This window comes from Diprion similis, chromosome 1, assembly GCF_021155765.1.
Source record: "Diprion similis isolate iyDipSimi1 chromosome 1, iyDipSimi1.1, whole genome shotgun sequence".
Classification (NCBI taxonomy): domain Eukaryota; kingdom Metazoa; phylum Arthropoda; class Insecta; order Hymenoptera; family Diprionidae; genus Diprion; species Diprion similis.
The window spans coordinates 11,329,225-11,343,663 of record NC_060105.1 but is presented as its reverse complement, the minus strand read 5'-3'; the positions used below and the strand labels follow the sequence as shown (position 1 = coordinate 11,343,663).

At 39.6% G+C, this 14,439-nt stretch overlaps 1 protein-coding gene across 2 annotated transcripts in view; it reads right to left on the bottom strand.

The window, feature by feature from the left end:
- Positions 1-14,439, bottom strand: part of LOC124409867 (cadherin-99C) — a 108,504-nt gene that overhangs the window by 14,969 nt on the left and 79,096 nt on the right. For both annotated transcript variants that reach the window (XM_046887786.1, XM_046887796.1), the window contains exons 3-9: positions 12,661-12,726; positions 10,678-10,856; positions 10,109-10,231; positions 8,782-9,045; positions 888-1,037; positions 595-813; positions 307-501 (exon numbers count right to left, since the gene is read on the bottom strand). In XM_046887786.1, the coding sequence (XP_046743742.1) occupies positions 307-501; positions 595-813; positions 888-1,037; positions 8,782-9,045; positions 10,109-10,231; positions 10,678-10,856; positions 12,661-12,726 (1,196 nt within the window). The remainder of the gene's footprint in view (positions 1-306; positions 502-594; positions 814-887; positions 1,038-8,781; positions 9,046-10,108; positions 10,232-10,677; positions 10,857-12,660; positions 12,727-14,439) is intronic.

Genomic DNA, 14,439 nt, shown 5'->3' with positions numbered 1-14,439 from the left:
GTAACCAAGCATAGTTAATTTTTTGTTGCCAGGTACCAGATTTTAAATGAAATACTGGATGCCATGTACACGAGAATGTTAGTGATGCGAAAAGCACTATTGGTCTTACTTGTCAAGTGTTTCGATTGATCGATGTCAGAGACAACCTGTTACGTAATCACATGCACAAGGTGGAAAGTCACGCATTCTCTAGAGTTGAGATTAACAGTGATAAGGAAAGTTATCGCAAAAGGCAAACTGACATCGAAACTACCTCATCCACACTTACTCGTCTCGCGATATTCGACATCTTTGGTGTACACTTACCAGGTCTGCATCGGAAACATTTAGGACTATGGGGTTGCCATTCTGGTCGATTACTTTAGTTCCCACAGGGGCATTCTCGTCGACGAAACCTTCTACGGATGAGGCTGTGATCGCCGGAGGATTGCTATCCACAGGCTTGACCGTGATAGTCAGCTTCGCTGTCGCAGATCTCGAAGCCTCAGACACCTCGACAGCCTATCAATGAAAATTTGTTAATTTTTTTGAATTTGCTTTGTTGATTTAACAGCGTGAAACATTTATCCGAATATACTGGCCAATGGAACACACCTTGATGATGATGTCGAATTTCTTTGTGACCGTGGTGTCAACTGCCTTGATTTGCTTCACGGCACCGGTATTTTGATTGATTTCAAAAAATTCTCCGTAATTCGGTGGGTTTCCGCTGAGGAATGAGTAGTGAATCGGTGCATTAATGCTGTCCATATCTACGGCTTGAATCTTCTCTGGCGAAATGTTAAGAATGCCCGATAGAATTCCACTCGACACCTGCGTTAAGGTAGAGACATAAGAATTGCTTGATCTGGACTTAAGGATATGAATGGCATTAAATGGCGACTCACGGATGCAGAGTATTCGGGATTGATGCAAGCACCGTCGGACAGCATGCAGCCTTGGTAAATGAAGGACGGATCCTGGTCGTCGTCATCCTTAATGTTCACCGTTAGCGTGGTGGTCGAAGAAAATCTTTGAGAGCCGTTCCTTGCTCGGTCCTGTAACATTTATAATGTTTTTGCACGTTTAGTCTATCGTTTTACCAACCAGTCTGTCAATGTAAAAAAATAAGGCCAACATCTGTTCACGATTTCCATATCTATTACTCAGATAATCAATGTGTTCATCTCTGCTCAGTTCCGCTTAGATTCTAAAGTACAGAAGAAGTGTATTGAAGCGATTAAGATGAAGATAAAAATATATTACTTAATTGGATGTCACCAGTATAACTGAATTTGCTTCTAACAGCAAACTTTCCTTTCCATGGAGGTCAACTGAAGCATTGTGTTCGCTACAACCAATTATGGTTACCTCAAATTGATCTCCGCTTTACAATTACTCAGATAATTTAGAATCAGTATTTTTTCAATCGAAAACCTACTTGCGTGAAATGATTAAATAGTCAACAACAACAAAAGTCACGTAAATGTTATTATTTCACTGCAAGCTCCGTGATTTGGCTTCACTCGAGTTGTTTAAACTCGTTTAAATAATCTTGACCCCCATCAGCTTGAGATAACTCGAATTTACTCTACAGACGAGATTGGTGGATCGCAGGAGGCCATTATGCTTCGTTATCGAGTATGCCTATAACATCGATTTCTATAATAAGGATTGTTTCCATTTCTCGAAATTTTAAGATTTTCGAATCTTATCGTACGTCTCAGCTTCGACCGTTTAATGCGATAGAGAAATAATAGGAAAGTATTGAATAAATTGAGACAAGTATTGGGTTGTGTGCTGAATGACGTCGTATCTTTGATCCTTTATTCCACAAAAACAATTGAGAGGAAATGATTTCTTAGAATTTGAAGGCTTCCTTTCGCGGTAAATAGCGGTCCAAGCAGCATAAAAAGGTGAAAAGCTTTCTATTTCATCAGATGTCCTTTCCGTATCTTGTGGCGCCTCTTATTACTTTGCTTATCAAGTTCCACGATTGGCTTTCGCACAAAGTATGTCAACCAAGGGTATTCATATTGCAAGCCAATCGCAAAGTGTCGAAAGTTATAATATAACGCGGTGACAATTGATAAAGACGGTTAAGAACCAAAGAAAGTGTGCTAAGATAAATGTAATTCAACTCTGACCAATAACTGCAAAAGACTGCGACCACCTCTACAAAAACAATTTTGTTTATAAAAAAAGCTGAGTGAGATAGCTGAATGATCTGAGAGCAGGAAGTGGGTTTGATCCTAATACACACCAAGTCTGTCAAGTGTTTTGTATCAAAGTTAAGCTGCGATGCTGATTCTTGTTACGTGCAGCAATTTGCACAAAATTTCGTCAATGTCACCATTACCCGCTACGCCATTGATTAAATTCCATTTTAAAATTTGACATAACAGGCTTGCTAACAGTGTATATCCACAGAAAATTTCACTAAAATGCATCTGCGATGACTATACCTATTGGAGTACTTTTTTTCGAAATTGTATTGTGCTGGACATAAATTTTTTTTTTACTTTGAACGTTCGAAGAGATAATTCCTATACACCTAGATTTCATTTTCAGATTGGGAGGTATCAAGTTTTTAATTTGTTATTTCAGCAGCATAAAATTTAAGTCAAAGAAATGACTCAAGCAGCACTTGTTTGGTATTGATTATTTGATAAGTTCTATTTTCACTGTAACAAGCGATAAGAAATAGGGCTCGATTAGTATCAATAATTCTGTCTAATTAAAATGGAGATTTATTACACTATTTGCAATATTGATTTATTAATAAAGCTGTCAAGCCAGATTTGTCATAGTTAAAGAAACCGGAATATTCAATTTGTGTTTAATTATCTAGGCACGTCTCATTTAACATTTTACCTTATAGAAGTACGATGCATGGCTACAAATGTTTTAGTGGGCCTTTTACGAACAGTTGATGAACCGGTCCCATCCCACTTCAGTGGTATTTTTTCAATTAGTAATTTTTTCATTTGGTACTGATTCTTCAATCTTATTGATTGTGTATAGCAATATTAAACGAAGCCCAGTGATTCACTATTCAATGTTATTACCACGAGGAAATGGGGAAAGCACGTAGAGAAAAGTTAGCAATCCAAGCGACCGACTATGCATGCGCAAAATAATTGAACTCTATAAGTCTCTTGAAGAGACCCTTAAAATTGGTGAGATTTTATCGTGGCAACATTTTTGTCTGCCAAGGAGGGAAGCCAACTTAGTCAAAACGGGGCTTTAGCTGTGAAATTCTGTCCCACCAAGTAGTAAACTTATGTTGTTATGATAACTTGTAGCAGTTATCAGTCAATAGTCGTTTGATAGCAAAAGTTGGCTAAATCTTCTCAAAATGATCTACATTCCATCTGACAAAGAAATCAGTGTCAAAATCGAAGTCAAAACTTTAAACGAATCAAAGTTGAGCGCGTTTATCTCGAAACTATATTCCCCAAGCTAGATAAAACACAACTTTAACGAATGTTTACCGATATACTTGACATGTTCGCTGTAATTTTTAAATTACAGTGTCTAGAAAAGTGTTCTATAAACAGTTATCAACGTAATTTTTCGTCGAGAAACGGAAACTTTATTCCAGTCGTGAGCCATTTTGACAAAAAACGATATTTTTTAATACCGCTACGTACTTCTCTAGCTAATCTTTTATGAAAATATTTATTTATTGAAAATTGTATTTGAAAAAATTGTCAACTATCTTCAAACTATACACAATAAAGACCATTAAACAGATTTTATATTGCATCTACTATATTGTTAAAAAAAAGTTCTTGAAATCACTGAATTTTCCGGACATCTATATAACGGCCATTTGATTTGCAGAGGGTTGTAGAATTGTGTGATGTTATTGTAAATTCTTTTCTTTTCTTTTGCTTCCATCATAACACTTTTATACGTCATAAATGGATTGAAATTCATCTAAACAGGGCGACTTTTCATCCTCAGCCCTGGTGTTGGAAAATTTTTACTTATTCATCAATATTTGCTGTAACTTTAATGAGCAGTTAACGGTGATCCGTTTATAAGCAGCTAAGTTCTGCCGATTCATTGTAATTAATGCATTCACGACTCGATCAGTTTTGAAAATAGCGGCAATTACCTTGACTAACATGCCGCCCATATTGTCAGTTCAAATTCAACGTTAAGCCGATAAAAATCAAACAACATGTCAATCACCTATCTTCACCTCCATTTCTTAAAGTTTATGACTGGACTTAGTTTGTATGAATTTTCTTACAGCATGATTATTCGTGCAAATCATTGCTTTGCACCTGAATGTAGTGAACTAAATGCAGTAGTTTTGTTTCGCATGTGACGCCATATTAAACGTTATTCAAAGGCCTCTTTCAGAAGGTACCATTGCTAATGCATTATTGATGTATGCATGAAAAGACGCATAGTTTCTTGTCCTGGTGCAACGTTCTTGAAGAATATTTTGTAGCCATGGAATGCGAAGAATTCAATTTAAAACCGATGTCAATTGTAGTGTAGAAACGCCCAGATAATATGGAATACCCTTGGCCTACATTTTACTGTTTGGAACGCGAATAACAGAAGTGGAAAATTCTCTGTGTATTTCTGGTAGAGTGGATATGCCCGTATATTGCCTGCACCTATCCATGCAGCTGATATACATGCTAAATAATATCTGGGTCAGTCGTTGGTTGCGAAAAAATAGATCGTAACTCGGACGTGGATTGAGTCGCTTATCTTATCGAATTACCAAATTTGAGCATATCTTCTTATTCCGCAGTATCGAATTTTAGATTTAGCAGTTTTACTTTGCAAAGACGATGACAAACCATAAGAAAATAGAAGAATCTGGATTTTCAGAAGCGGATATAATTTTTTCAGATACCAAAAACTATAGTTCAAAATGCTTTGAATCACCATTTCAATATCGGAAAAAGGTTTTCACGGAACCTCTCGGAAATGAATTTTGTCTGTATAAATGGTTAAATCGATAAAGAAAAATGAATAATGACTGAAGGAGAACGAGAGGGAGGTTTTCCGATCGTGAATAAAGCGCAAATATTTGAAGGGCGTGACGCGCAGTGGCTTATTGCCGAGTAATATTTCATCCACGAGGACTAGCTTTCATGACAAGAGTTGCGGAAAATCGTTCAAACTATGGAGTTGCTATTCGTAATCTCTACGGAAAACAGTTGCTTTTGTTCTGGTTCGTTAGCTGTGGCAGGCTGGTTATACCTATACATGTAATTCGCATCGAGTTTTCCACGACTATGTTTAAATTATCTGTTCTTGGAACACATAAAAGTAGGATTGCGCGACGTTAGTTGCTCCAAGCTTATCAGAATTGGGACCTTGGCGTACGAGTAACTCGCCTGGATAACGGAAACTGGTATTATAGTTTGAAGGTATTCAGTCTAAAATACGTACGCACTATAGTTGGTCGTGGGTTGGTCAAAGGTATTAAATATATTCAAAAACCAATGTCCCGTAGTTTCGAGTTATCAGGAATGGGGGCTGAAAATGTCAAGAGACAATGCTGCATATGTAATCAGAGTTGGGCTTGCACATAGTCAGAGAAAATATATGTTGAAGGTGCACGAGTATCACTTTACAGTAATTTTTTTCCAATGCGCATGATTGCTTTCCTATTTTAGCAAAACAAAGTTTTTGGTCAAAAGTTGATAACGCGTGATTCACGCCAACTGGAAAGAAGTTGCTTGAAACGTTATTGGAGTCTGATAGAATCTTGGGTTGTATGCTTGGAAAAAGTACTCTCGTGAAGTGTGGACTTAAGGCTTGCAATAAAAGGTTGATCAACAATATCGGCAATGTCTGAAAAGTACTAAAGATGAAACCAGAGTGAAGAATAGATTGACGGCAAAAGACAAGTCGCGAGTATTGTCAGCCTGCAATGTAACAAAGGTTACGACATTGCATGGTTATGGGATAGCAATAGCAGGTATCAAATGGGGCGAAGTCTACATTCCAAGGAGGCACTCACCGATGGGAAGCTGCTGCTGTAGCCAGGAACAGAGCTGGCACACACGGTCCCGAGGCCGAACAACACTTTCACCCAATTAAAAAGCCTCATTGTTAGCTTGCACGGTAGTTATAGGACACTTGTATTCGCTCTGACAGACATTTGAAAGTTGGTCAAGATTTTATTTTTAAAAGACACGTGGATTCATTATTATCAAACGTTGCACGTCAATCGTGACGCATATCGTTGCACAAGATATTATGAATATAGCTTTCTTCCACGTAAGAGAGGAGAGTTACGACTTCCGAATGGACGGATCGTTTGAATGTAAATACGATACAATGGCAAAATTGCGTTCACCGTAATGAACTGTTGAAAATTTAAAGATCTTACAATTTTTATCTTGGTAGATATGCTCAGGGTGACATCTCTTTCGGTATTAATTGTAAGCTAACCATTTAAAAAGTATTTAAAAAGTTAACTTGAAAAACAAAAGAACAGTAAGTAAATATAGTAAAGACTTATTACAACCAAGTTCAAGTTCAGTTCAAAAACGGTACAAGAAACACTTGGCATTATCTTCAATGATTGTTGGTTGTTGCCCTGCATGCAAAGTCGTTTTGAGAGAACTATACTTTGACATTGGATCTATTGAAAGAAATACTCGACACTATAATGAAAAATATGAAACTCAAGCGATCTGCCCAGAGGCTCCTGACTAATGTTTGTGACTGCTGGCTTTACAAGCTCAACTGCTGGATGGAGAACGTTAAAAAAGAAGGAGACGCCGACGTGTGTAACGTGTCGCCGGACGGTCATTACCGATTAACTATTCCCAGTTACCGATTAGTGATTACAGTTCAATTTCTTCCGCGTTGTCAGAGGGACGCCAAGAAAGATAAAACACCGCTAGACTCAGCTGCAAGCACGCATAGAGAGAGAGACACTTCGAGCATCGAGAGACGCGAGCAATGAAATACGAAGGTGTGTGGGCCGGGTGATATTACACGGTAATCCCGATTCCTGATCTTATCGAAGCATGCAACCCCAGGCTGAGACAAACTCGTCGACGATCGGGAAAATACGCGCATTTCCGGCTTTGCTGATAAGCACCTGGAGGCGTCGCAGCACCCAGCACCTCCTCGTCGAGATACTCGTCAGTGGACTCAGCATCTCGGAAGAGTGAGCAAAAGCTCTTGGATCAGATTGCGAAGGAGTCTTTCAGCGGGTGAAAGCAAGGACGAAAAGCTCATCGCGACGCCGCGTCTCAAACAACATCAACTTCGAGTCGTACTTGATCCGATTGAATGTAAATTCTGGGAACTTGTTGAAGACACGCGCGATAAGAAACACCGTGAAAATGGTATCCACGTCGAACGGTGACCGATGCAAAACGGCGACTGCCTCGCCTAGCCAAGCAAGCAAACGTTCCACGTTGCGGCACGTAACGCAGACAGCGTATTGTGTAAGAAAGACTGACTGCCCACTGCCTAGAAACTTATACCCAACCCTGACGGCTCTTTGTTCTTTGTTGATAGGGCCGTTGACGCGATAGTTATGCGTATACGCAAATGCAGCGACCAAAGTAGTTATACCACATTCTGATCACGCCTCTCAGTGCGACTCGAATTTCGACGAAGATCCGATCGATGGTTGCTGAAGAAAAATGTGGTGACTGAAGACTACGATCGTCTCATTACGAGATACCATGGCTAAGTAATTGTGCAAAATATTCATTCCACCTGATCCAAATTCTTCTTGTTGATGTGCGATGAGACCGGTATTAGAACGAAGAGAATAATTAATAATTCATAATCGAAAACCAGATCAGCTGCCATTTCGTCATTTCACCATCAAATCTCATGGGACTGGGCTCAAAATGTGTGTTTCGTCACCGCCGAGTGGCATCATACCGTATAGGTCGATCCATTTAGTGCAACTGTGAAAATTTGGGCAATTTTTGTGAGTGGTAACCAATGTGTAAGATTTTTTTCCAAATTTTGAAAAAGTAAAAAGACGCTCCACTTTCTGCCAAAATAAGGCATTAACTGCCCAAGTTTCACTCAGATCGCTTGAGCGGTATAAGAGTTTTGCATTCCCGCATTTTCGAGGTGTACAACGGGTCTTTATAAGCACCTTAAGTCTGGCGTAAAGATTCAATGGAATAGCTAGAGATGGTACACATTGAATATTACCACGAAGAAGAGTATCGAAAGCAAAAGAAAATTTATCAGTTTATAATAGAATTGCCAATCAGGATAGCTTATAATGACATGCGCTGGCTCATATTACATACTTCGTCGAGCGGTCGAGCCCGGCTAGGCAGGTACGTACCAAGACTTCAATTATATTTAAGATGCACCTGCAAAAGAGAATATTGCTCGCCTCGTATAGTCGGCGAACGCAGCCATCAAAGACCAACCTTGCCTAGTGCAGGCGTGAGCGAACGACGAGAAGAGAGTCGAGTAGATATGCAAATGCGCGAATATGGCTTGCAATCGCTGCCGCAGACTCGGTCTGAGTCACTTCGAGGAGTTCAGCCCACACGACTGACCACCGCCGGACATATACGACCATCTTATCTTCCTATAAGCTCTATTGGTACCCAGTCATCCCTTTTCAACTTCGCGTAATCCCTTTGCAAGCGAGCTTTTTTCATGAAAATGAATTAAAATCACGGTGCGCCGCGTTTGTAGAGAACCGATTGCATACCGGCACCCACTAACGAGAAAATAAAAAATTATCTTGGTGCACCGGATGACCTAGTATTAAGGAAAGGAAACGTCATGATCTCGGTCTTGATGATCGGTCAGTAACGTACTCACCGAAGCGACGACGGTGACGAGGTAACGCTGGGTCTTCTCGTAGTCGAGTGTCCGGTTGACGGTGACTTGTCCCTGATGAGGTAAGTTGATGCTAAAATAACCGTACCCGTCGGCAGTGGTGATTCGGTCCCGCCCAACTCCGTTACTGTTTCCAATACCCGTCCCGTCGCCAGGGGCTATCGAATACTCGACGAGTCCGTTGACACCAGCATCCGCGTCTTGTGCCATGATGTTCTTGAAGATCGTCGATCCAACGGGGGTCAGCTGAGAATTAGAAGAAGCAATCGCTGATGATTGGATTCAACAATTGCACTTGAACTGTTGGTAACTGCAACAGTTACTGGCAATCGAGTTTTTACTTAGTGTACTACGCATTGTGGTACATAGGCACTTGTGGTCTGATGATGGAACATGTTCTCTGATGATCGCCGTCTGTATTTGCGACTGTATTTTGAAATGGGTAATTTTTTTCTTCAAGCGTGTGAAACGTGAACATTCAGAATTAATTTGCCGAGAAAATACGATGATTAGTGAGGTGTTTAATTGTACTAGATCTGGTTAACAAAGAAATAAAATTTCTCATCATTGTACTACCAGTGGGAAGGTAAAAATTGAGCACCGCATATGCGTAGATTGTGAAAATCGAGGTGTAAAGCACTAATTAGTCGAAAAACATTAAGCACATTGCAGTTTTAGACAAACCGATTCACATCGTGCCAATTTTGTCAGACAGCATTTCCAACCATGCAATACCTATTGGTACTTCTACTCATTCACAAGAATGAAAGAACGGGGTGAAGTAATCGATGAAGTCTGACTCATAGTTCGAATTGGCTTCTAATAAGCTGCGCGATGTGCTAATCTGATAGTGAGTCAACGTGTAACGCGATACCTTCGATTTCAATATAACCCCAAGTAAATGGAATTAAATTGAATCCGATAGGTTGGGAGGAGGTTAACTGCCCACGTTACACGTTTCTCTCCAACTGCATATAAGCTTATCGCGATTCATTCTCTATCACGAAAACTCTAGCGCATTTTATCACGCGGGAAAAATGTCGGAGAAATTCTTCACAGACGCCCAACTATACGTCTTTAGGAAGTACCTGCACATCGTGGGCGACTGACTAATAGGACCCTTCGGATGTAATCAATTGTCACCAAAGGGCCATGGATACGCCTCGTTATTACTGTTCAAATCAGTCGCAATGGAAACAACGATTCCTTTTGTCAATAATGACAGCACACCACATAGAGACGTTTGTGGCGGTTTTCATATTCGCGCCAAAAAGATGAGTGTAAAGGTACTGATTATGGGTCAACTTACCTCGGGCACCGTAGTCTCGTATGGCGTATTGATGAACTTTGGGGCATTGTCGTTGACGTCAGAGACTCTGACGATTATAGGAATGGTTCGTTTCTTGTTTGTTGATTTTACCGTACATGTTAGCTGGCAGAAAAAAAACAAAATGTAAGATAAGAAACATAAAATTATTCAATTTTCAATTTTACACCTGTGTTCAGTGTGAGATTTACTTCTGACAGGTGAAACGGGAATCAGAGTATACAGGCTGGAAAACGGAGTAATGATGCTAAATAATTGGAAGCTTGGATTGCACAATAGAATCTGAAAAAGTTCCATAGCACTTCGATCTATAGACTGACACTTGAAGAAGGAATGCTTGTCTAAAAATCAATTTCTCTATGGAGTCACGTGTATGCTGTTTAAGTTTGAAGCGAAGCTGTATGGATACAGGAACACCTAGAAAACTCAAGATTTTTTGATCGCGTGGTAAGTAAATTCTAAATCATCCAATAACGATTTCTTTAATTATAAAATACGGTAATTTACCCGCTCCTTTTTACCAAAGACTGCGTTGTACAGTACGTGCTCACCTGAAAAACAACGTGCGAAAGATTCTCCGCATCTCTGTCGAGGGGTTCCAAAAGTTTTAGCCTTTTACCAACCAGAGTGAAGATTGGATGCTTGCCAGGGAATATCAGCTCCAGCGTGGTCTCGGTAGAAGGGTCGCCGGAAACCGGAAGTTCTGCCGGAACTGTCTCTTGGTCAAGACCTGGAACGATTTTTCCCTCGACGATTACTTTTTATTGTTAAAATAATATCCCAGGTAATAAGATTCAGACTTGAATGTGAATGATTTTTTGCGCTATTACACAACCTAATTTAAATAATGCAAGCCCATCTTCGAGCTTCCATCTAAATTTCAATCTTTCGATTCGTTCCTTCCTATCTGCCATGACCTAGTTGTACCTTTGCCAAAAGGTTGTCACACAAATAATGATTGCTACTTCTTCACGGTGCAGTAGCAACTGATAAAAACTGGAGACATTTTGTTGGGAATAGATATTTTGAAAACACCAATGATAATAAGTCATGATTATATTTATTTCGCGTGATTGTTAGCCGTTCGATGATGCATTATTATTATATCCTGTGAATTTCTGCTGAAAGTTGGTGAAATTCTTAGGATAATTACAAAGCTTAGAATGTTTTTAATTTAATATAACGGTTTTATCGATTTTTCAAAAGAGAATTGATCGTTTGCTATGCTTTCCTTACAATCATGGCCACCCAAAAAAAATAAACCTTCAAGTTCCTAACTTATGATTCACGATTCGCTCTACAATAGTCGCATGCAACTGAAAGCTCATCGTCCATTATTAACTATACATAGATGCCAATATCGTTCACTTCCGAAAACACGATTGCCCGCATTCATCTTTGCTTGGTTCAGTGAACCTGATAATGAGACGTCTTTATTTGCGCAGACATTCACCTGAAATCTTAAGACTCATCGTCAGTTTAACAAGCACTAGGTGCGTTGTGTTCCCTAATTGATAGCATCTCAATTACGGTGTGTCGCTGACTCGAGGAGAAATTTCAGCTACTCATTGCCTAATCACCACCAACACGTGCGTCCAATAATATAGACTTCCACTCGCTCACTCTCTTTTTTCGTTTTGGACCATTTTGCTGTTTTTAAGCAATTTGTAGGTTAACCGATCTTGAAAGTTGCTCAAATGATTCTGCTAGTCTCAAATTAGCGTGCACCATTCAACTGGCAATCTATTACACCGAACTATATGCCAAGAAAGTAAAAAATTGACGACTTTCACCTCAGAATATGATTACTTTTATAGAGAAGTCTACTCTTCGAATTTAATTTCTTTTTTAATTGCTGGTTCAATTGTTCAGGTGTCAGGTTACATCACACTGTCTTCTATCTTTTGTAGAGAATGAATTAATTTGCAAAGTTAAAAATATAAACTGTTCAAATTATAAACCACGTGTTTGTAATTATTGTATTTAACGAAGTGAATCTGTAATGATCAAGGGACTTCAGAAGTGGTCACCACAGCACTAACAAATCATCAATTTCATCATCTTCACTTACTGAATAAGCTACTCTCGTACTAGTTTAGTAGTGCAGCTGGTAGTTTAATCATAAATCTTACGTCCCTAGTGATTTACGCTCAAATTTTACACACTCTCCGTACAGTTATAGCCTTTTTTTGATCGCGTACGTTCATGAGGAAAATACAGCCGCACATTTAGTGCACCTCATTGGACGTTGGAGTAAGAAACCGTTTGTCAGATACGTATGGCTGATGTGTTATGCTAAACCATTGAGTATAACGTAATTACTAATGGCCGACAGCCAACGTAGGTCAGTTGGTGAACCATTTCAACCTTAACAATAAACGCGTAGGTGCCCAGACTAGCTCGAGCACACCGCGTCATCTCCTATGACTGTCTGTCTAATACTCACAGCATTAGGTTAAAAAATGAATTGAAGTTGATAGATCGAAGTACGTAAAGAGATTGACACCTGATCAAGACAGATACACATGACTTACCATTTCCTCTGCTCTCCTCGATGTCAAGGATGATGTTAGACTGGCCTGTCTCGACCTCGCACAAGCCTGGAAGAGAAAGTATAAAGTTACTTCGGTATACCAACGTATCGAATAGTTTACGAAAATGTGCTGGGTCATTTATTTTCAAAATAATATCAGGGTACTGTGGTTTATAAGCCATAGTTCACTGGTCGTTCCATGTCCCAGCTAGGTCAATTGCGCTATTTTCTTTCCCCATTCTGCAGCTCGTTACAGGGTACGCGAATTGAGCAGAAATCTAGAACACTCGATTGTTGCCGGAACGACCACTTTGTTGTTGAAAACTTTGATCATTCGGTACTTTTTTTACCGCCCCATCATGATCGGAACATCGTCTACAAATTTGTTTTACTATCCTTTACTGAGCATTGCTTAGAATTTGTGGAGCGTATTTGGAGGTTGTTTGCTACGGCATTGGAAATATAAATTTGCGTTGTACGAAGCAGATCGATAATCAGCCGTGACGTTTTTGTAAAAAGTAAGCATCATACTGGACTCTGTATAAATTCCCTAATCGGAGCCAAAGTTCATGTTAGGACATGCACACATTTTAACTTCATTGCGGATCGCGATACGAGACGGGGAGCTGTTGGTGGGTATTGGAATGCAAATGTCATCACAGAGAGGTGGAGAAAGGCGCATCCTTGCCATATTCTGTCAGCGGGCAGTAACTACGATGACCTTTGTCAAGAGGTAAACGCTTCGCATTACCGCACCTTCACTCATACTGTTACATTCATACGGTATATTTATGTTAAGGCTTGCCTATCTATTGTTGCAAGTGTCCAGAATATCGGTGCGAGTTAAGCTATTCATAAATCTCGATGCAGCAAGAAAGTGATCGCTGTTTATTACTGCTTTGTTTTGAAACGATTACAGAATTTTTATTAAGCGTTTCTGGTATTCGTTAATTTGAAATTGGTAACGGGATTAAGCGAATTGTTGAAATTCTTTAAAGTCTTTTTCGCGATCCTCATTAGCCATAGAATAGGTTGCGCACTATGGGCTCGCGCTTACGGTCAAATTTGATAGACTTTAAACCTGCATACCGAGGGTTGCTTTAACTATGAAAAGTAGCTTTTTTTAGTCAAAAAACGAAACGTCACGTTGCGGCTTAAAGGTTTAAGAAGAAGATTTTTATCCTGAGGTTTCTAAAATTGAACAACAAAAATCGAAGTTTTCTTGAACGTCCTGCATACGTGATTCCAGAGCAATGTGGTTTTATCATTGTATTTTTATTTTTAAATTAGCTTCCCAATGCCACGCCATAATATTATCCTACAGTTGAAGAATAGAATAAATTTGAATTTCATCGATTGGTAAAAATGCGGAATTGCAGTCTCAGTACTATTGATAGCGATCATTGATGAATACTGCAAGTTGTAGTCGTGAGGTTGGTGTGAAAATAACAATAATAATTCTCGAGATCGGAAATCAAATGATCATTTTCAGTTTAATTAACGTTGCGTCGGGAGAATAGCTATTTATGTGGCATGCCCGTAAACCACCTGTTTTTTGGCAAGGATAAAGATTTCAGGACGAGCTGAAGGCGAGCCGGAAGCGAGTACTGAAATTATCCGAGCCAAAAAACGGTTTACGGGCACGCCACATACAATATTTTTTACGGTATGGGCATTGAAAAGCAAAACGAAGAGTGAGGTTATGTCGCGATCTGTTCGACGAAGCTACTTTATTCGGCAGTTTGGGATGCGCACTTCGAACTGCGCATCAACACTGCGG